This window comes from Hyperolius riggenbachi, chromosome 9 (assembly GCF_040937935.1).
Source record: "Hyperolius riggenbachi isolate aHypRig1 chromosome 9, aHypRig1.pri, whole genome shotgun sequence".
Classification (NCBI taxonomy): Eukaryota; Metazoa; Chordata; class Amphibia; order Anura; family Hyperoliidae; genus Hyperolius; species Hyperolius riggenbachi.
The window spans coordinates 249,816,308-249,839,798 of NC_090654.1; the positions used below are offsets into that span (position 1 = coordinate 249,816,308).

The 23,491-nt window shown below is 45.6% G+C and overlaps 2 protein-coding genes across 2 annotated transcripts in view; one reads left to right on the top strand and one right to left on the bottom strand.

The window, feature by feature from the left end:
- Positions 1–23,491, bottom strand: part of RHOJ (ras homolog family member J) — a 127,379-nt gene that overhangs the window by 93,951 nt on the left and 9,937 nt on the right. The window lies entirely within an intron of this gene.
- Positions 14,912–19,570, top strand: LOC137532354 (uncharacterized). The gene is made up of 3 exons (XM_068252764.1): positions 14,912–15,002; positions 15,130–15,195; positions 15,279–19,570. Exon 3 carries the CDS (start codon positions 16,544–16,546, stop codon positions 19,568–19,570), a length of 3,027 nt encoding a protein of 1,008 aa, XP_068108865.1. The 5' UTR covers positions 14,912–15,002; positions 15,130–15,195; positions 15,279–16,543.

The window sequence follows — 23,491 nt, forward strand, 5'->3', positions numbered from 1 at the left end:
ATGTGAGCTGCAACCGCTAATTATTTTCACTTTCTTTTAACCAGAGCCTGTGAAATGCTGTCATGCTATAGATGAGGCTGAGTGGTGGAGTCTGCTCCGCTCTCTGATGGTGAGACTTTCATGCTACTGTGACCAGATTCCCAAGTCACTTACTTCAATCAATAGCGCCTTGTTACCAAACATCATCTGCAAAGTTTTTTTGTTTTTTTATATGTCTGTATATAAAATTCCGACTAGCACTACATTTATCCTGCAAATGATTATGACACAACTGCAATATGTTTGAGGCCAACTGTAAAAAATAGTGGTGGGTGGAGGCGGATCAGTGAATAATGGCGCACAGCGCCTATGCATAAAAATGGCACCACATTAAAAAGATACGCTTATCGCCATTTATCGTTAGTACTGCATAATGGCGCACAGGGAAAAAAAAGAAAACCGGCACACACTAACGTTATTTATCAATAGTGCCGTTCATTTGCCAAACAGCAGACGTTATTGCCCACAGTAACGTTATTTATCAATAGCGCCCTACATAAGCCAAACAGCAGACGTTATTTAACTGCAAAACTGTGAATGGATTTAATGTAACACTGTCAAGGTTAGGGTTAGGCACCACCAGGGGGGTGGTTAGGGTTAGGCACCGCCAGGGGGGTGGTTAGGGTTAGGCACCGCCAGGGGGGTGGTTAGGGTTAGGCACCGCCAGGGGGGGTGGTTAGGGTTAGGCACCGCCAGGGGGGTCTTAGGGTTAGGCACTGCCAGGGGGGTCTTAGGGTTAGGCACCAACCGGGGGGGTCTTAGGGTTAGGCACCCCCAGGGGGTCTTAGGGTTAGGCACCGCCGGGGGGGGGTCTTAGGGTTAGGCACCAACCGGGGGGGGGGGGGTCTTAGGGTTAGGCACCAACCGGGGGGGGTCTTAGGGTTAGGCACCACCAGGGGGGTCTTAGGGTTAGGCACCACCAGGGGGGGTCTTAGGGTTAGGCACCGCCAGGGGGGGTTTAGGGGTTAGGGATAGGTACAGAGAGGGTTCTGTGTGTTAACGCTAAATAATAATAAGGCTTTAACGTTAAATAGCGATAAGCGGCAAACGGATTAGCGGCAACACCGTGCGCCATTATTCGTAGGCGCCATTTTCAGATGGATCCGGGTGGAGGTGCCCAAAATAGTAAAATAATGATTTAGGCACTTACTTTCTGACCATCTCTACTCTTTTGGTGGATGCTACTGACCTGAGGAAGCAGGAAATACCTGCTAAATGCGTTGTCGGACCTTACGGTATACAATAAACTGCTCTTTAAGCTGGCTTTATTGAGATCTTCAGAAGTAAGCAAACCATACCTCTAATTTTTAAACTGTATTTTTTTTATTATTTTGGGTGTCTCCACCCACCAGTGTCCTTGCCTACAGCTCTGTTGGGAGCTTGTATTATCTTTAGAGCAGTTATTGTTTTTAAAGGACTCCCATTGGCGAGTCGGCGCTTCGGCACATGCAAGTGCCTGTGAACAAGCCCACAACATTGGACGCGTACTGCACAGGCACAGTACCACTGCGCAGGTGCAGTATGAGCTCGTGTGCACATGCGCAGAAGAGCAGAGGGGTCGGTAATACTAACAGGCGGCAAACGGGACACCGGGGAGGACCAGAGCTGCGGCAAGGGGCGCAAAGGACTTCTAGGGGCTAGTAGAAGCCACAGGTGAGTAAAAATAGATTTCCTTCGCATCAGGAGTCCTTTAAGCTTCCCCTGGTGGTGCCTAAACCTCAGCACCCCCTGGTGGTGCCTAACCCTTAACCAGCGTTCTTAAAGAGGAACTCCAGTGAAAATAATGTAATAAAAAAAGTGCTTCATTTTTTACCATATTTATGTATAAATGATTTAGTCAGTGTTTGCTCATTGTGAAATCTTTCCTCTCCCAGATTTACATACTGACATTTATCACATGGTGACATTTTTACTGTGGGCAGGTTATGTAAGCTGCTCCTAGCTGTTTTGGCTGTTACAGACAGCTGTAAACAGCCATTTCCTGTCTGAGAACATTGTTACATTGTGGCAGTTTGCCCAGAGTACCGCGGTACCAGAGCCTCTTGTAGGAGGGGTTTCATCACAAAATCAGTCATACAGCGCCCCCTGATGGTCTGTTTGTGAAATGCAGTAGATTTGTCATGTAAAAAGGGGGTATCAGCTACTGATTGGGATAAAGTTCAATTCTTGGTCGGAGTTTCTCTTTAACTTACGTGCAGTTCTCCTATCTCCTAAGTGCAATACGCGTGTAGAGCATGATACTTCACTAGCGCAGCTGCTACTATGTGAAATATCGCGGTCGCTCTACAAGCACATCACGCGGCAGATAGAAGGAATGTGTATAAGTAGCATGCACGACATATTAACCCGCGCTATTTGTGCGCTGTAGGCTTAATACGAATCAGAGACGAAGCACCCTCATGTATTTCACCATATATATCAGTGGGAACATTAGAGAAAACACCTACCCTGCTCTCTGCTTCATTCTTCATTGCTCAACCTGCTTGTTAGCAGCCCTGATAAAATCCCCGACTGAGCACTCAGTCTGGCTTTGCTCAGGAATCATTATAGCGGAGTCTGTCTTCTCTGATGTCTTTTCAAGCCCAAGCTTGCCCCCTTCTGGCTCAGCTATAATGACTCAGCTATAATGATTACTGAGCAAAGCCAGACTTAATGCTCAGTCTAAGATTTTATCAGGGCTGAGCAGAGAAGAATGAAACAGAGAGCAGGGTAGGTGTTTTCTCTAATGTTCCCACTGATATATATGGTAAACTACATGAGGGTGCTTCGTCTCGGGTTCACTTTAATAAATCACTTTGTCTTTTGGGATCAACTGATTATTTTTATAAAATCCCCCGCTGGCTATACTAAAACAATTACATTATTTCCCATTCCAGTGATGTAAAGGTGCACACTAATGATTCAATTTTGATTGCAAAATCGTAATTATTTTCTGTAGTAAAAGGGTAAATATATGCTAGAACACGATGCAATTTTCTGAAAGAGTTACTTTCAGATAATTTCCAACATGTCCTATCTGATTTCATAGAAGGGAATAAAAAATCAGAAATCAAAAATCAGAAATCAGATCGGACATGTTGGAAATAATCGATATAACAGTAAATCTGTCAGAAAATTGCATTGTGTGTACCTAGCATAAATAAATTTACTTTGAACAGATATTTTAGGTAGTCGCTCATATTACAGATAAGTGGTAACCTTGTACAATCAAGATTGTATCAAAAGGGGTCCACACTTACAAAAAATATATATATTTATTTTCTATAGGGCTACACCCCAAGTTAACGACCTGTAGGAATTTATTATCAAAACAAGTGTAGAAGGAACGGAAAGATTGGAGTAAAGGAATGTAAAGGAGTGGAGAAGCATTCTCGCCTTGCAGCGCTGGGTCCCTGTTTCAAATCCCAGCCAGGGCACTATCTGTATGGAGTTTGTATGTTCTCCCATATCTGCATGGGTTTTCTCTAGGCACTCCAGTTTCCTCCCACATCCCCCAAAAAATCCATACAGATAAGTTAATTGGCTTCCCCCTAAAAACTGGCCCTAGACTACAATACATACGCTACACAACACAATACATACATAGACATTAGATTGTGAGCCCCTTTCAGGGACAGTTAAAGAGAAAGCGTGACCAAGAACTGAACTTCATCCCAATCAGTAGCCGATACCCCCTTTTACATAAGAAATCTATTCCTTTTCACTAATGGATAATCGGGGGGCTCTGTATGGCTGATATTGTGGTGAAACTATGAGGACCATGGTCCTGGCAGTTTCCTGTCTGTGAACTTCGTTGCATTCTGGGAAATAGCGGTTTACATTTGTTTCCAACTGCCAAAAAAGCAAGCAGCAGCTACTCCCAGTGACATCACCTGCCAGCAGTAAAAAATGTCACCATGTGATAAATGTCAGAATGTAAATCAGGGAGAGGAAAGCTCTTACAATGGGCAAACACTGACTAAATCATTTATCCATAGTTATTGTAAAAATTAAGCACTTTTTTATTACATTATTTTCACTAGAGTTCCTCTTTAAGTGACAAGACAATATACTCTGTACAACCCTGTGGAAGATGTCAGCGGCGCTATTTAAATACTAGATAATAATAATATATGAGGTTTTGTACTGAAGTGGAGTTGCCCTTTAAATAAGATTATTTGACATCAGCAAATCTAGCAGCTTGAATTCAGATTAAAAAAACAAAACAAACAAACAAAAACAACAGGCTCTGTCCCCCCAAGGGTTGCACAGAACCAGGACAACATCTGCAGCTGGACTTTAATATTTGGGCCTGAGAAATTCAGCAAATACAGAAATACAACTTCCGATTCCTTTAACCATTGTTGAAAAACGGTGTATAGAAATCTATAAATATTTAATAGGGTTTTTATTTATACAGCTATATTATGCAGGCATTACCACATTCATCTACCTGGATACTAGAGATTTGTGGTCACAGCTGTGAGATACATTTACAGTAATGTAATGTAGTAAGGAGACGGTTACTATGCCAACCAGAGGCGGGACAAGGTCCTCCAGCACCCAAGGCTGAGACACCAAAGTGCGCCCCTCCATCCCTGCCACCCAGCCATCACACACTGATTGCTATTAGACTAAGAGGTGCCACAGGGCCCACAACCTCCCCAACACCTTAATATCTAGTTATCTGGCTTGCAGTCACTGCTATGTATCCCCTTTTCTTATTTCTTTCTGCTTCAAACACAATTAGGAATGACAGCTGAATGAATTGTGCCTGCGCCCTGAGGCTGGAGCCTCTCCAGCCTATGCCTCGGCCCGGCCCTGATGCCAACTCTTGATTCAAGTTAAACATCGGATACATAATACAAGGAGCCTGCAGGGCAAAGGGCACATACTCACCTTCCCTGGAAGGCTGCTGCTGGTTCCTGGGACTCCTCTTCTTCATTGTACGTCTCTTCTTCTCCCGCACAGTTTTATGGAGACAAGGGCTACAATTCGAAGCATTGCTGCATGTGGTAATGCAGAAAACAGTTGATTTTACCGAACATTTAGTGAATCGGATCTGTTGGAAACTAGGAAATAGAATGCAATAGCATTGACAGAGAGCTAACAGGAAGAGCCCCCCTCCTGCTTTTCACCCCATTTGATCCGGTGCACTTGTGGGCAAGACTTCAGAATGCCAGAGCAGAAGGAGATATTCAAAGAGGCTTTTATACATGACTTCAGATGTGCAGATCTATATAGTGATACACAGAAGAGAGACCTCTAGTGGCATGGAAGCACATCTAAAGTGATGCAGGAAGCCTTTTCCTTTTCTAGCAGTCACCGGAAACAGGAACGGCTAACACACACCATACAATCTTGGTTGTTCAATCTTACCACTTTCATGTAGTATAAGAGCTTATCCAATCAATCATTCAAGGTATTTTCAATCTGTTGGCCCTTATACTACATAGATTTGGTAAATCTGTACAACCAAGATTGTTGTTCACATTGCTGCAGAAACTGATTGGTGAATTGAAGCAACATTTTTTGGTAAAATTATCAAACTTCTACCACACCTGTGAAAATCGGGAAAAAAGTCTAAAATAAAGAGCAAGGTATTTTACCGACCTGATTTTTTTTTTTTATCGCACAGCCCTTTGTGAATTGTAGCCAAATAAGCGCTATTGAGCCCGATCCAATTCAGTTTTTGTCCCAAGTTTTCTCCTAGGTGAGTTTTCTCCTCGGTGAGTGAGTTTTCTCCTCGGTGAGTGAGTTTTCTCCTCGGTGAGTGAGTTTTCTCCACGGTGAGTGAGTTTTCTCCACGGTGAGTGAGTTTTCTCCACGGTGAGTGAGTTTTCTCCTCGGTGAGTGAGTTTTCTCCTCGGTGAGTGAGTTTTCTCCACGGTGAGTGAGTTTTCTCCACGGTGAGTGAGTTTTCTCCACGGTGAGCGAGTTTTCTCCTCGGTGAGCGAGTTTTCTCCTCGGTGAGTGAGTTTTCTCCACGGTGAGTGAGTTTTCTCCTAGGTGAGTGAGTTTTCTCCTCGGTGAGTGAGTTTTCTTCACGGTGAGTGAGTTTTCTCCTCGGTGAGTGAGTTTTCTCCTCGGTGAGTGAGTTTTCTCCTCGGTGAGTGAGTTTTCTCCTCGGTGAGTGAGTTTTCTCCACGGTGAGTGAGTTTTCTCCTCGGTGAGTGAGTTTTCTCCACGGTGAGTGAGTTTTCTCCACGGTGAGTGAGTTTTCTCCTCGGTGAGCGAGTTTTCTCCACGGTGAGCGAGTTTTCTCCTCGGTGAGCGAGTTTTCTCCTCGGTGAGCGAGTTTTCTCCTCGGTGAGCGAGTTTTCTCCTCGGTGAGTGAGTTTTCTCCACGGTGAGTGAGTTTTCTCCACGGTGAGTGAGTTTTCTCCACGGTGAGTGAGTTTTCTCCTCGGTGAGTGAGTTTTCTCCTCGGTGAGTGAGTTTTCTCCTCGGTGAGTGAGTTTTCTCCTCGGTGAGTGAGTTTTCTCCTCGGTGAGTGAGTTTTCTCCTCGGTGAGTGAGTTTTCTCCACGGTGAGTGAGTTTTCTCCACGGTGAGTGAGTTTTCTCCTCGGTGAGCGAGTTTTCTCCTCGGTGAGCGAGTTTTCTCCTCGGTGAGTGAGTTTTCTCCTCGGTGAGTGAGTTTTCTCCTCGGTGAGCGAGTTTTCTCCACGGTGAGTGAGTTTTCTCCTCGGTGAGTGAGTTTTCTCCTCGGTGAGTGAGTTTTCTCCTCGGTGAGTGAGTTTTCTCCTAGGTGAGTGAGTTTTCTCCTTGGTGAAGGGCTCATTCATACTAGAGGCGCTTTGTGATTTCTTTAAGCGCTGGCAATTTTTCAAAATCGCCCTAAAAGCGCTTGTGCAATGATTCTCTACGAGAGAGTTCACATCTGAGCGGTTAGTTTCCGATCCGCTCAGAAAAGCGCTGCCTGTACTATTTTTGAGGAAACTTCAAGATCCCCACCGTTTGAGAAAGGACTGTGGAAGTCCGAAACGCCTGTGCGTCATCTCTGACCCACGCTATTTTATCATGTTTTAACTTTTATATTCAATAAAGATATTACCTTTGACGGTGCGGATCTTGAAGTTTCATCACGTACTGCTTGTTGCTCTAGAGTGGATTCCTGCACGTCTACTTGCTACATTGGTGCTGGAACAAATTTGACAATGTACTATTTTTGAGGCGATTCCGCCTCAATGGAAGGTATAGGAAAACGCAAAATGCTCACAAAATCGCTTTGTGCAGCGATTGCATTTTTAAGAATAAATACATTGTATTTATTATTTTCTGGGTCAAAGAGTTCACTTCCTGACTTGTGTCAGGGAGTAAATTAAAAAACACTCTGGAAAAACGGTTAAAAAAGTCACAAAAACGCAATGCCCACCCAAGCGCCGGGAATTTAAAAAAAAAAAATGCGTCAAAAAAAGCCCAATGGGAACGCAATGTGAACAAGGCCTAAGGACTCGTTCACACTACAACAGTTTTTCTAAGTGCTTTTTGATTTTAAAACTTCTTTCTAATGTTATCCTATCTGTGTGTTCTCACTGGAGCTATGTGATTTTGTAAAAATCCCAATAGCATTGCATTAGCAAGAGCTTTTAACATCTCTAGTGTTTAAAAAGCTCTTGTAGTGTGAATCAGCCCTTAAAAGGACTGAGAGAGCTGGATTACATTACTCGTTTTATACATACCTGGGGCTACCTCCAGCCCCATACGCTCCGATCTCTCCCACGCCACCATCCTCAGTCTTCTGCAGCAGTGGTACCGGGTCCCCTCACTTCCATCAGACGCAGTCAGTATACTCATGAGAAGTGCGCCCTCTGCGTACCTCTCCAACGGCTGCTGGAGAGATACGCAAAGAGCGCACTTCTCTTACGTCAGACTGGCTCCGACTGACGGAAGTGTGGGGACCCGGTATCGGAGCTGCGGGAAGACTGAGGACAGCAACGTGTGAGCACCAGGCCCACGGGCGTAACTAGAAATCACTGGGCCCCCCTGCACAACTTTGGATGGGGCCCCCTCCCTCTGCACTGAATTGGGACTGTCTAAAAATCTTTGTTTACAAAACTGTATAGGATTCGTTATCAGTGGATGGGCAGATGCAGTCATTAGACCAACTGTGCAGAGAACAGCTTTTTCACTCCTTGCCCTGAGTTGTCAGTCTTTCAGGACAGGGCCCCCTGTGTCTTCTTGGCCCCCTGCAGCTGCATCCCTTCCAGGGTCTATTGTTACGCCCCTGATCAGGCCCATTGTCCCTTGTCACAATGATGGTGTTTTGGGGACAAATCGTTGTCCATCTTCCTCATTTCAGAGAGTTGGGCGGGATGGAGACGATAGGCGGTACCGACCCTCGTCACACTCGTGGTGTTGTGGGGTATGCCGGAAAAAAATGAACTTTCAGAAGCAGCACAATTAAAATGATATTTCCAGCATGAATGGAGACTATATTTCACGGCAATTAGCAGTACGAGGGAGCTGCTCCCACTGCTGCCATTATGTGGTGTGACCCAGCCGGGCTGGGTCATGCTGTACACAATGCTCACAGAAGTCAGGAGCAGCCTTTACGGCATGTACTGAGCTCTACGCCGAGCTCAGTCTCTCAGGGAAAATGAATTAAGGCAATGTCAGGGGGGACAATGAACAAAGGGTGAGTATGAAGCAAATGTTCATACTGTGAAAGCATTCTTCGCTAATTAAAGGGGATCTGTCATAGTGGAAACATGGGCACTGCCATTGCTGACTTGTCATCTTTTATTTATAAAGCTCCCACATATTACACAGCGCTGTGCAATAAATAGGGGGATGCAAATGACAGACTGCATACAGAACAAGTACAAACACAAGAATCAAGGCAGGGGTCAACAAGGACAGATCTGCAGAAAAGTGAATTGACCGAACATAGAGCATAAGACTCGGGTTGCCCCTGTAGAAGTAGAATCCGGACACTTTGAAAGTTTTGTTCAGAACGTTATTTGTGCAATGATAAGGCAGTTTAAATGGCTTACATGTTTCAAACAGCATGTCCTTAACCTCTTGAGGACCACAGGCTTACACCCCCCTAGTGACGAGGCCATTTTTTACAATATAGGCCACTGCAGCTTTAAGGCCTTGCTGCAGGGCTGTACAACTCAGCACACAAGTGACCCCCCCCCCTTTTCTGCCCACCAATAGAGCTTTCTGTTGGTGGGCTGTGATTGCTATCAGGATGTTTGTTTATTTTTTTTCTAAATATTGGTTTTACTTTTTAATACATTTCAGTTTTTTTCCCTTATTTTTACTGCCCTTCCCCTGCCAGCCAATCAGCGCGATTGGCTGTCATAGGCATCAGCCTTTGACAGCCGATCATCCTCTTGCCACCCAGGCTGTCCCCAGTACAGCGCTGCCTTAGAACGTAGCGATGTACAGTGTAAATAGATGGCGGTTTTGCCGTCTAACAGTCTCCTAGCGGTGACCGGCGCTGGGAGACTGATGACGGAGCGTGCAATCTCCTGCAAAACTCCGCCCCAGGACTTGGCGTCAATCAGCGTTAGGCGATCCTGGGGCTGCAAAATCGCTCATGAATTGCTAAACATAGTGATTTTGTGTGATTTTAAATTACTGCAAACTATTAAAAAAAAATAAAAAATTGAAAGGACCAATCAGAATTAAAATTGCTAATCGAATGAGCCCTTCACCGAGGAGAAATATCACAATCGCTGACAAAAAGCTATCGCCATAAAACACTCATGAAATCGTTTACAAAAGCTACTTAAAAACACCAGTGATTGCACTAGCGATTTGTAGCAGGGCTGTGGAGTCGGAGTTGGAGTCGAGGAGTCGGAGCAATTTTAGGCACCCGGAGTCGGAGTTGGAGTCGTTGATTTCATAAACTTAGGAGTCGGAGTCTGGAGTCTGAGTCGGATGATTTTTGTACAAAATCCACAGCCCTGTTACGTATTAAACTAAGGAGTCGGAGTCGAGGAGTCGTAGCCATTTTGGGCATATGCAATCTAAGTTCAAGACAGAACGATTCACTATCGCCAACCGCTGGCGACCGTGCAATCGCACAGACAAGACAAGACAGAATAGGCAGTACAAATTATACACAAACTGACTGCACTAAATAGGAATGCAGGGAGCACTCCCCAAGAATTAACTACACTAAGATAGCAACGGCTGACACTCCAGGAGAGTTTAGCAGGAAAAAACCATCATGACCAGCAAGGTATTCTGGGAGCACAAGGTATTTATACTGCAAGCCATCAAAGGAAGGAGGTAAGCAATTTGAATGACAAGTATATGCAAATTCCTCACCCGCAGAGCAACTCTGAAACTTGCAAAGTGAAGACAGGTCTCTTTTCCAGAGACCTGCAGCACTCAGACCTATAAAATGGTCAAAAAGCTGTCTGTCTGTGCAGACAGCAGAGCGGATCATTACACTTCGTGTTGGACTTCGTTTGACTCACATAAGCCCCATCTACACGATGGGACATTGCAGCGATCCGGCGGCTCGATTAGCCGCCGGATCACCTCTTCCGCGTGCCCGCCGCGTCAATACCCGCTCGATTCCCACTCGTCCCCGCACCGCTTATCTTCCGCTCGATTCCCTGCCATTGTCCCCTAGCGGGGAGCGAGCAGGGAATCGGCGAAAGCAAGATCCGTCCTGTCGGATCTTATCAATCGAGCCGCTGATGCGGCTCGATTGATAAGGAGCATCGCGGCCGCATCTACGCGTGTAGATGCGGCTTAAGGGCTATTGAGTCTATCCACTCAAGCACACATCTGTCCCCATTTGTGTGCTTGTCCATCCAGGGCCGGCCCGCTCATGAGGCGGGGTGAAACTTTTGCCTCAGGCGGCAAAATTCCAGGGGCGGCACCCGCCCGTCCGTGGGTGCGGGGAGCCGGCCGCCGAGCTGGAGGGGTAGCTGGCAGGACGGGGGTATTGGGCCTAGCGGTGGGGAGGGGGGTCGGACCCCCCCTCCCTCGCCTGGGTCCCCCGTGCTCCGCTCCCCTCCAGCCTTAAATACAAGCAGCCGCTATGTGTAAGAGGCACGGGCGGGGAGGACTCACCTCTTCCTCGTTCCAAGCGTGCGCTCCACCGACGTCACTTCCTGCAGCGTTGCAGGAAGTGATGTCAGTGGAGCGCACGCTGGGAAGAGGCGAGTCCTCCCCGCCCGTGCGTCTTACACATAGCGGCTGCTTGTATTTAAGGCTGGAGGGGAGCGGAGCACGGGGGACCCAGGCGAGGGAGGGGGGGGGCTACGACCCCCTCCCCGCAGCTAGTCCCAATACCCCCGTCCTGCCAGCTACCCCTCCAGCTCGGCGGCCCCCCAGAGCGCGCCCCCCACCGGGGGGGGGGGGGGGGGGCGGCGGAATTTTTTTTTTGCCTCAGGCGGCAAATAGTCTAGGGCCGGCCCTGTGTCCATCTGGTTTCCATATTTATCTCATGTCACATGTCGCTTTGCGTAGACTTTAAGTCCCGTTCACACGAGTGCTGTCGCCCGCAAGAACCAGGTTGGATCAGGCCAAGTGCTTTAGAAACACGTCACTAGCGAAGATCATAGCGATGCGTCTGTTGCTAAGGCAAGAGACATAATGGTTTAGGCATGTGGGAGTGAGGTGGAAAGCTATGTGCTTAAGGTGTGTGTGTGTGTGTGTGTGGGGGGGGGGGGGGGGGGGAAGCTTTAAACTAGTGTGTGTACCTTACTTTAGAAGTGTTTCACATAACAACAATAACAAAAAAACCTTTTAAGTGGCTTCATAATCCTACATTTTTTCATGTCCCATTTACAGAAGGTAGCTTTATGCCATTATAGTTGCTCCCTAACTGAGAGGGTCATTAAAGGAGCAGTCTGCAATTGCTGGAAAGTCTATGCAAATTAACAAGATTAATCACGCCTAAGGGTACATACACACATCAGACTAAAATGAAAGATCACAGACCAATCTTACCACCCTTCCTGTAGTATAAGAGCCATACTCTACTCAGTCTTTTCTATGGAGCTGAACTCCACACCAGGAAAAAAATCTCTGCAGGCTGCTGCACACACAGATGCTGTACAGACACAAAAGATCAGTATCTGCAAAAGATCTGTTCCTGCCAAAAATCCATTCCTGCAAATTGCAATGATAGTCTATGAGATCTGCAGATCATCATACACACATGATTTAACTGACATTCATCTGCAGATCAGATCCACCAGGATGGATTTTCAGATCTGCAGATCTGCAGATGAATGTCAGTTAAATCATGTGTGTATGATGATCTGCAGATCTCATAGACTATCATTGCAATTTGCAGGAATGGATTTTTGGCAGGAACAGATCTTTTGCAGATACTGATCTTTTGTGTCTGTACAGCATCTGTGTGTGCAGCAGCCTGCAGAGATTTTTTCCTGATGTGGAGTTCAGCTCCATAGAAAAGACTGAGTAGAGTATGGCTCTTATACTACATAAAGGGTGGTAAGATTGGTCTGTGATCTTTCATTTTCCAAAGACTATGGTCTGATGTCTGTATGTGGCCTTAGAATAACAGCATGAAAAGATCCACATCATGGATATCCAGTATACCATACAATAAACCACAACGGCCAAGGGAAAACGCATGTAGTGTAACAGCCTCTGTAGGAAGTTTGGGGAAGGGGGGTAGACTTAGTCTTGGTCCCCTCTCTCACGGTTGCAGGGTTCGGAAACAGGATGTTCTGTGTGGTTTGTGGCGAGTTCTGGAACGATGAAATATGAATACGTAAGGGCACCCACTGGTTACACAACTGGACTTTCTTTATGTAAGCTACACTAATATTTAACAACACAAATTCTGACAAATTGCTGGATATTTGTAGCCTCTCCAGGGGGAAATTATAGTAATTCACTCTACCTGTGTCAGCGGGTCTTTCCTTGTATGGAAATCAAGGTGTTGACGGTGGTATGGAAGCTGTTAAAATCTGTCTCCTTTCATTATCTGTAGCCCTCAAAGGGAATCTAAACTGAGAAGGATATGGATTTTTCCTTTTAAAATAATACCAGTTGCCTGACTCTCCTGCTGATCCTGTGTCTCTAAAGGTGCGTACACACATGCGACTATAGTCGTTTGAAACGATCATTCCCCGATTGTTTCAAACGACGATCGTTTAAAAAAAAGCAACCAACGATCATTAAGTCTAACGACGGACGAGCTAGATCGTTAAAAACGAACGATCTAGCTTGGTGGATTTTTCCAACGACGATCATTTGCAAAAGTAGTACATCGTTGAAAACGGTCGTTCGTACTAGGCTTGACATGCGCATTTTGCTATTTCTCCATGAATGTGATCCAGAACCACTAGGAGAGTTTAAAGGGATTATGAATGCCTAAAAAATAAAAAAACTTTAACTTACCTGCGGCTTCTTGCAGCCCCCCCCCCCAGTCATCCTGTGCAAGCCCCATCCTTCTGCGAACCTCCAGCCAAAAAGGGTGACCCCCTCAAAGCTAGCCGGTCGCGGCCAATCGGAGACTGCTGCACACACATGCCCCAGAGCCAGGTCAGGGTTGCCACTCATCCCTTTAAATACTGACACATCTAAGTTATACAGGTTCTGGGGCTTCTCCCACATAACCAGTGCCTAAACTGCATCTAACAAGCCACAAGACATGTATAATTCATAAACGTCCGTATTTAAAGGAATACGTTGGCAACACTGAGCCAGGTGCACCCTGACAGTGTCGGACTGGGAAGTGGAAAAAGTGGGGAAATCCACTTGCTGGCCAAGCAGCAGTAATCATGCGTTGCTGCTCACAGTGAAGGTGTGGACTTGCTACAGGTTTCTATTGGGAATGATAACACAGGGTTTCTGCTGCTTGGTCAGAAGGCGGATTTCCTCAGCTTCACACCAGCCCAGTCCCAACACACTGCACAATGCGCATGCTGACTGGAGGAGACGCGTGGCTGGTCAGCTTTGCAGGTGTCACGAGTAATTACAAGTGTCTAAGCACTCGAATTCGTGATTATTTTAAATGAAGCTTAATTGCCTCAAGTGTGCTGTGGGGAAATAAGGGGTTATTTACCCATAAGTCGTAGGTATGTCGTGCACTCCAAACAGCTTGCACGAGTCCTATTGGACACGTTGCAAGCCTCACTACCGCGCACTTCCTCCTTCCGGCTTGAAGGAGGAAGTGCGCGTAGTGAGGTTTGCAACGCGTGCAAGCTATTTGGAGCGAATGAGATATACATATACTACAGACTTGTGGGTAAATAACCCCTTTTCCTTATGCCTCCATGGCAGCACATTGGGTAGTGGCTCCGCCCCCCTACCCCATTGGACCAGTGAATCTTTAAATAGAATTAAGAGGTGGTGCTCGCTGTCTTTTACTCTTGTCCTCACCTCATATGGACCTTCCTGCGTTTGCTGCAGAAGTTTTTTCTTTTATCACCTACCTGACTGTTTCTTGCAGTCGCCACACAATTGCCTCCCTGTGTGAAGGTCCCCATAAACAGTCTATAAATTGGACTATCTGGGGCGTCCCCTGTTCTGCTGGTCTTATGGGGACTTTTTGTTAGTATTTATATGGCTGATTACTGGCTTATACTGGCATTGAGTAATGTGCCTTTACCTTATTTAGACTCTAAATGAGTTTATCTGGCCGCGCTAGGTGTCCTTTTTCCTCCTTTCCTCCTTTTTAAAAGCCTTCCTTGTGTCTATTAGCTCAGACTAGCTTCTGTGCAGTCTGAGCACTGTGACGTTAGGGGGAGGTTCGCTGTCACTCCTTCCAGGCTGGGGGCGGCTTCTTCCTATTCAGTGTGTATCTCTTTCATGCTGGAGCTCTGTTATGCGTCCCAGCGTGGTTACTGCACTTCCGCCCCGCCCCCAAGTCCTCCTACAGGAAGAATGTCTATTTTAAACAGCCAGAGCGGCGTTTTCATTGCATAGGGCTGGTTACAGGTCCTGCTGCTGCTGCTGCTGCTGCTGCTGCGAATTGCTGTGTATGGAGACTCCTGCAAACACCTGTATTGGTTTCTCTTCTTCTAGGAAAGAAGTAAGTAATTTATTTTCTTTAGGCATGTTCTTTGTATGGCTAGTTTACTTTGCTTCATGTTTTCTTAAAGGCATATACCTCCTTTTCCCTATACCTACCTATCTATTTTCTTTTCTTTGCCTCTCAGCTGTCATTTGTCGGCTGCTACTATGGACACCTATGCGCCTTACAAAGACCTCCAAAACATTGATAGGTAGGTGATTATTCAGGTAAGTTCTACCTTCTGGGAGTGCATTTTATGAACTGTATAGTCATAATATGACTATGTTTCTACAGCCACAGAAGACGACATCACGAGCGATCAAAGAAGAAGAAATCTTCAAAACGAACATCACCTTCTCGTCACAAATCTTCACGGAAGGGACGTTCTAGAAGTCGGTCACCGACGCGACACCATTCATCCAAACATCGTTCAAACCATAGACGTAATCGATCACGAAGCAGAAGCCGTTCACCACATATCTTGGAACAACAGCAGGGATGCTGGGCATGCGGAGACAAAGTACTTGAGGGTAAACTCGTATGTGCCAGTTGCTTCTCGGAGATGTCGACAGAACCGGAACAACCCTCTCTGGATGTATCTGATCTTATCAAAAAAGCAGTACAGGAATCTATGGAATCTTATATTTCACAACTTCCAACAGCCTCTACTTCGGCTGACATTCCTCATACATCATCATCCCCACAGGATATACAAATGGAGGAACTTCACAGTTGATTCGATTTTTCCTTGGTCCAACCTTACGCTGCTGCAGTTAGAGAGGTTTTAGAGTGGGAATCGGATGAAGAATCTATCGTTGATGATAAAAAAAGCAAGAAGAGATATTATAAACAAGATACAAAAGTTAAAGTGACTTTTCCATATATGGCGGAAATAGATGAAGTCATGAAAGAAGAATGGAAAAAGTTAGAGAAAAAACCGCCACTATTGAATAGGCTTCAGAAATTATATCCCCTAAAGGAGGACGACTGCAAATCCCTGGACAACCCGCCTGTAACTGACGCATCTGTGATCCGTCTAGCCAAACACATGACACTTCCGTTAGAGGACGCTATTTCTTTTAGAGATGTCTTACTACGAAAAACGGATATGGACTTGAAAAAATCTTATGTAGCTTCAGGGGCAGCATGCAGACCAGCCATTTCTTTGGCTCCGGTAGGTAAAGCCATTAGATCGTGGGCGGAAAACATTGAGGAAGCTATTAAATCAGGAGATAATGACTCAATATCTTCAGCTCTAGAAGATTTAAAAATTTCAGGCGATTTTGTGGGAGAAGCCGCCTTTGACATAGTGCGATGCTCATCTCGATCCATGCTGTACGCTGTCACCGCAAAACGTGCGTTATGGCTAAAATCGTGGTCCGCAGACACTAATTCCCGTCTCGCATGGTGCAAGATACCTTACGACGGGTCAGCACTTTTTGGCGAAAAAATGGACTCCGCTATCACTAGAGTCAGAGGTGGAAAATCTGGTCTCATTCCGCAAGATAGGCGGCCCTCTAAACCCACTCCTTCTACTTCACAACAAAACAGGTACAGAAATGCAAAGACCTATCGTCCGGGGAAAAGCTACAGACGTAACTGGCAGACTGGCCAGTCAACTGGAAACAGAAATCAAAAACAGAAATCAACAGAGTCTAATGCCACCCCAAAAAAATCTTTTTGATGGTACGCTTGCCCAAGATGTCCCTGTGGGTGCCAGGTTAAAAACCTTCAGCAATATATGGAGGTCCAAAATCAACTCTCAGTGGGTAATCAAAACCATTTCAGAAGGACATTCTTGGGCATTCAAAAAGACACCAATAAACAGTTTCACTCCAACAAAGGTGCCACAGACGGTAGAGAAGAGAACCATCTTATACTCTTATCTGGAAGAGCTAATACACAAACAGGCAGTATTACCGGTTCCTTTACATCAAAAAGGGTTAGGGTTCTACTCCCCAATGTTCCTGGTGAAAAAGAAGACTGGAAAACTTTCGGCCTGTACTCGACTTAAAGAAACTGAATCATTACATCCTGTTAGACAGTTTCAAAATGGAATCTCTTCAATCGATCACTCAAGCGATAAACGTAGGAGATTGGTTAGTTTCAGTAGACCTGGAAGATGCCTATCTCCATATTCCCATCCAACAAAACATGCAACAATTTCTCAGGTTCAGCATCGAGGACAAACATTACCAATTCAGATGCCTACCCTTCGGGATATCAACCGCACCAAGGACTTTTACAAAAGTGTTAGTTTCTCTTGTGGCTCTTCTAAGAACACAGGGTCTGCGTCTGTACCATTACCTGGACGACCTGTTACTGATAGCGGACAACAAACCTCTCCTGTTACAGCACAGAGAAATCCTCCTTCAGACTCTGAAAGACTTCGGATGGCTGATCAACATCCCCAAGAGCCAATTAGATCCAACGCAAGACTTAGTCTATCTTGGAGCTCGTTTTCAGACTTCCAAGAACGCGATATCGATACCTCCGGACAAGATTCCGATTATCCAAAACAGGATACGGGACATGATTCACACGCCATCTTGTACAGCCAGGAAATGTCTCAGGTTAATAGGGACCTTATCAGCAACGATACCAATGCTACCCTGGTCTCATTACCATATACGAGCATTCCAGACCGGTTTCCTTGCTCAATGGAACAGGTTGGATATGAATCAGAAGATTTGCATCTCACAGTCAATGAAGATGGGTCTACAATGGTGGTTATGTCCAGACAAAATACGTGGTCACCTTCAGATCACTCCGAAGCCTCCTGTTGTAGTCACAACAGATGCCAGCGAGAGGGGCTGGGGGGCAACCTGCGAATCCCAGGTAGCTCAGGGAGTTTGGAATTCGAAAATCTCGAGACAGTCATCGAATCATCGAGAGTTATCAGCGGTTCTATATGCCCTTCACCATTTCCAGAAGTTAATTTCCAACAAGAACTGTCTAGTGAGAGTAGACAACAGCACGACAGTATCATACATTCAGAGACAGGGGGGCACACGCAGTCAATCTCTCCTGAAGGTAGCGGACGAGATTTTTCTCTTTGCGGAGAACAATCTCTTAACTCTGAAAGCGGTGTTTATACCGGGCAAATTGAATGTGGAAGCAGATTTTCTGAGTCGGACTTCATTAGACAACAACGAATGGTCACTGAACCAATCTTCATTCGATCTGATCTGCCAGAAGTGGGGGTATCCAGAGATAGACCTGATGGCGTCTGGGATGAACAACAAATGCAAAAGGTTTATGGCGAGGTACCCATTTCGAAATGCAGAGGCATTAGATGCCATAACATCGTCATGGAATTTCTCGATGGGGTATGTGTTTCCCCCAGTGCCATTGATTTACAACCTACTCAAGAGACTCTCGCAAGAATCTGTCATACTCCTAGCGGTGATTCCGAACTGGCCGCGGAGACCTTGGTATCCGTTGCTTCTCCAATTAGCAACGGAAGACCCTCTAATCCTCCCTTACAGCAAACACCTCCTAACCCAAGGTCCAGTGTCACATCCAAATCCAGCACGATTGAACTTAGCGGTATGGAGGTTGAGAGGAGGAAGCTACAGAGTCTAGGGTGCACTCCAGAAGTAATTGAAACATTACTGAAAGCCAGGAAACCTTCTACAAACGCTTCATACTACAGAATCTGGAACAGATTTACGGAATTTGCCCTATCCTCTTCTTTTGACCCATTACATCCATCACCTCAATACCTCCTGGCCTTTCTACAGACGGGTCTTCAAAAAGGGTTGTCTTACAATGCTTTAAAAGTACAGATCTCGGCTATTTCTGCTCTTACAGATCAACGCTGGGCCCTACATCCTCTGATAAAACAATTTATGCTAGCTGCTATCAAAATAAGACCTCCAAGGAAAGCCATATTTCCAAAATGGGATTTACCGTTGGTACTTAATTACCTCTCTGCTGCACCCTTTGAACCTATGGAGGAATGTTCCTTATGGCATTTAACCTTAAAAGCTTGTTTCTTAGTGGCGATAACATCTGCCCGGAGAGTTTCGGAGTTACAAGCACTGAGTTGCAGAGAACCTTTCCTGTCATTTTTTAATGACAGAGTTCAGCTTCGTCCTATGGACTCTTTTCTTCCCAAGGTAACAAAAACATTCCATATTAACCAGGAATGGTCGCTACCTGCTTTCCATAGTGAGGAAAATAATACTCTACACTCCCTTGATGTGTCAAGAGTGTTAAAAGCCTATATAACAGCTACAGAGGAAATCCGTAAATCGGATCATCTGTTCCTAGTTCCATCTGGTTATCGAAAAGGCCATGGGGCCTCATCCAGAACTATAGCTTCCTGGCTTATTAAAGCCATCCAAGGTGCATATCGGGCTATCAATGTGGAGCCTCCAGATGGCATCAGGGCGCACTCTACCAGAGGCATGGCATCTTCCTGGGCAGCCTACTCCAATGTTTCGGCATCCAAAATATGTCAGGCGGCAAATTGGTCGTCAATTAATACTTTTATTTCTCATTACAAAGTTGATGTTTCTGCAAGCACTTTGGTGCAATTTGGGAGAGCAGTAATCTCCTCCTCTATATTGAATATGGAATAAATTTCTTTGTTTTTTCACCAGCAAACTTGGTTTTCCCTCCCTTATTTTTTATGCTAGTTAGATCCCAATGTGCTGCCATGGAGGCATAAGGAAAGCGGAAAATTGTATACTTACCTAACGGTAATTTTCCTTTCCTGATGCATCCATGGCAGCACATGGATCCCACCCGATTATTCGGTGAGTAATAGTTACAAAGACAGCGAGCACCACCTCTTAATTCTATTTAAAGATTCACTGGTCCAATGGGGTAGGGGGGCGGAGCCACTACCCAATGTGCTGCCATGGATGCATCAGGAAAGGAAAATTACCGTTAGGTAAGTATACAATTTTCCGCTATTTGCCCGCCGCACACCTGAGGCAATTAAGTCTTATTTAAATCATGAATTTGAGTGCTTAGACATCCATAATTACATGAGCCCATCACTGGTCGGAGGGTCTTGGAAGGACAGTGCGGACACAGGATGACTCCAGGGGGCTGCAGGAAGCCCCAGGTAAGTTAGGCCTCTTTTCCACGGACTGTTGAACTGTGTGCTCAGCAAGCAGTTGCCAGGCAGCAGTGAGCAGATACCAGGCAGCAACAAGCAGTTACCAGGTGGCAACAAGCAGTTTGAGCCCATTCACACTAAAGCGCTTTGTGATTGATTAGCAGTTTTTAAGAATCGCTCCCATTCACTTTCATAAAAATTGTGGTTAAAGAAAAAAAAATTGCAAAAAAAATTCCTCCGATTTTCGCCTACGCAATCGCAAAATCGCTGCGATTTTTAACGTGTCTTTAATAAAAGTGAATGGTAGCGATTTTTAAAAAGCGCTACTCAATCACAAAGTGCTCAGAAAAGCGCTTCTAGTGTGAACGGGCTCTTCCAGGCAGCAGTGAGCAGTTGAGAGAGTTTGAGAGGGATTTCACGGCCTATCAACAGTCCGTGGAAAAGAGGGCTTAAAGGGTAACTTCAGCCTAAACAAACATACTGTCATTACGTTACATTAGTTATGTTAATTAAAATAGATAGGTAATATAATCTCTTACCCACCCTGTTTAAAAAAAACAGGCAAATGTTTGTGATTTCATGGGGGCAGCCATCTTTTTGGTTGAAAGGAGGTGACAGGGAGCATGAGACGCGTACGTTAAAAAAGGGCGTCGGGAAAAGGCGCAGGGTTTTAAACGATAAGCATGAATAACGTTTAAAAAACATTGTGCTATATTTCGTTTAAAAATAATGTTTTATAAAGTTATAAATCATTAAATAATGTGTATGAAATCGGCAATTGTAAAAACTTTAATCTTCCCTGTTTAAAAAGTGAAATGTGTAATAACGTTTTATAAAAGATTAATAAGAATTTTACTAAAACTATACCTAACCCTACTCTCACACAGAACCCTTTCTGTATCTACCCCTAACCCCTAGACCCCCCCTAGTGGTGCCTAAACCTAAGACCCCCCTGGTGGTGCCTAAACCTAAGACCCCCCCTGGTGGTGCCTAAACCTAAGACCTCCCTGGTGGTGCCTAAACCTAAGACCTCCCTGGTGGTGCCTAAACCTAAGACCCCCCTAGTGGTGCCTAAACCTTTTTTCGTTTAAAAATAATGTTTAAAAAATTATAAATCATTAAATAATGTGTTATCATGAGAAGTTATAAAACATTAAAAGTCTCAGGGCGCCGCTTGTAAAACGTTATTTTTCTCTGGCGCCCTTTTTTCCTGTTGGGCGCCCATTAAACTATATTTATTATGGGAGTGAGTGGCGGGACCCTTTTTGTCCACCTGCCTCATGCGCCCAAATTTCCTGCCTCCGCATGAGACACAGTTCCAACAGTCCTGTGTCCTGATCACCCCTTCCAGCTGCGCGCACTAGGCTTCAAATCTCAAATTCAAAATAAAAAAAACAAATTTGTTCACATCAGAAATCCCATCATGCTTTGCACAGCATCAGGGGAAAAATGCCCGGGCAGTTTTCTTCTGTGCAGCTAAAAATGAGGCTTGGGTAAGAAAAACTAAATTCTGATACCGTGAAACTGTTAAAGAAACACCAAGCCTTTTCAGTGCAGCTGAGTAGATTTTTAGTCTGGAGGTTCACTTTAAACAAATTTCCTTTAACCTCCTTAGCGGTATGGACGAATATATACGTCCATCACCGCCGGAGGTCGCCGCTCAGGCCCTGCTGGGCCGATTTTTGTGAAATAAAAAGCAGCACACGCAGCCAGCACTTTGCCAGCTGCGTGTGCTGCCTGATCGCCGCCGCTCTGCGGCGATCCGCCGCGAGCAGCGGCGAAAGAGGGTCCCCCCCTGCCGCCCAAGCCCTGCGCAGCCGGAACAAAAGTTCCGGCCAGCGCTAAGGGCTGGATCGGAGGCGGCTGACGTCCATGACGTCACTCCGCTCGTCGCTATGGCGACGATGTAAGCAAAACAAGGAAGGCTGCTCATTGCGGCCTTCCTTGTTTATTCTGGTCGCCGGAGGCGATCAGAATGACGCTTCCGGAGCGCCCTCTAGTGGGCTTTCATGCAGCCAACTGAAACAGTTTTTTTTATTTAAAAAAATCCCTCCCGCAGCCGCCCTGGCGATCTTAATAGAACGCCAGGGAGGTTAAAGCAATAAAAGAGCCTGAAAATCGCTCTTATTAAAAAAGCAATGCTAAATATAATTTTGCCTTCTAATCTGAGAATGAAGGAGCTGGACAGGAGGCCTGTCCTGCAGGCTGGAAGGGTGGATATGTTTGCGGAAGATTCGGGAAGGATGCTTAGGAATAAATCTCACCTTATCGCTGTAGCGATGACATTGTTTATTTGTTTTAGCCGCCGAGGCGGTCTTGTGACACCGCTGTCACTTTCAGCAGGACACTATCTGCAGTGCAGCCGCTTCCTGCTCATCTGACGGAAAAGGTCCTGACATATGAAGGGAAGCCAGATAGGAAGGAAGGAGAGGCAATTGGAAATTTCTAATTTGTTGCATCAGGTCAGCAGATAACTGGGGGAGGCTGTAAAGGTCATAATCAGGAGAAAAGTGTAAATAACAAACCCTGCTCAAGGAAAATGTTCACGTTATTTTTATATATTAGTACTGTATATAAAACAACTGCATTATATTCTAAAGTCATTATGTAATTTAAGGCCGGTTTTATGCGTTTTTTGCACCTTTCGCATCCCACAGCAACGGAAAAAATGACAATCATAGTACCGCCCCCAGTCAGTGTGTGTCGTACTCCTTGCTGGGCAGGAAGTACATCACTGGAATCCCCTTGATCCGTGCATGCATGCCGCAACAACCCCACTTCGGCGTTTACACTTACTACATCGCCTATAGACTTACAGTACAATACCCCAAACACCATGCGTTAAGCGCAGTACTTGCAGTAACGCACTGCTGCCCTTGCACTGCCTCGGATACATCCGGCGCACTGCAACGGACCGCAAAGTTGCATTGTGCGTTACACATGCTATATGATGCATACAGTACATACAAATTATACTTCTTTCCATCTGTAACAACAAACAACATGCCTTGTGTTATGCGCAGGAGGCTCCCGGCGACGTGAGGACACGCCCAGCCAGGGCTGCGCAGGCACAATGGCCATCGACTGGCCAGTCGGTGGAAACCGAAACTTAGCCACGGCGGGACACCGGAGGATCACTGGGTGACTGCGCGGGCGCAGGACGGCTGCAGGGGGCTGGTAGAAGCCTCAAGTAAGTGAAACTCTTTTTTTCAGTTTGATTTAGATTTCCTCTAGGCCTCATTCACATTGCGTTCTGCTCGCGTGCCCGTTTTTGGAGGAGGTTTTTTTTCTCCTCCCAGCGCTTGGGTGGGCGATTCATTTTTGTGCAAAGCGCATTTCTACGCGGTTTTCCCAAGCGTTTTTTAATTCACTCCCTGACGCAAGTCAGGAAGTAAACTCTTTGACCCGGAAAATAATAAATACTATGCATTTATTC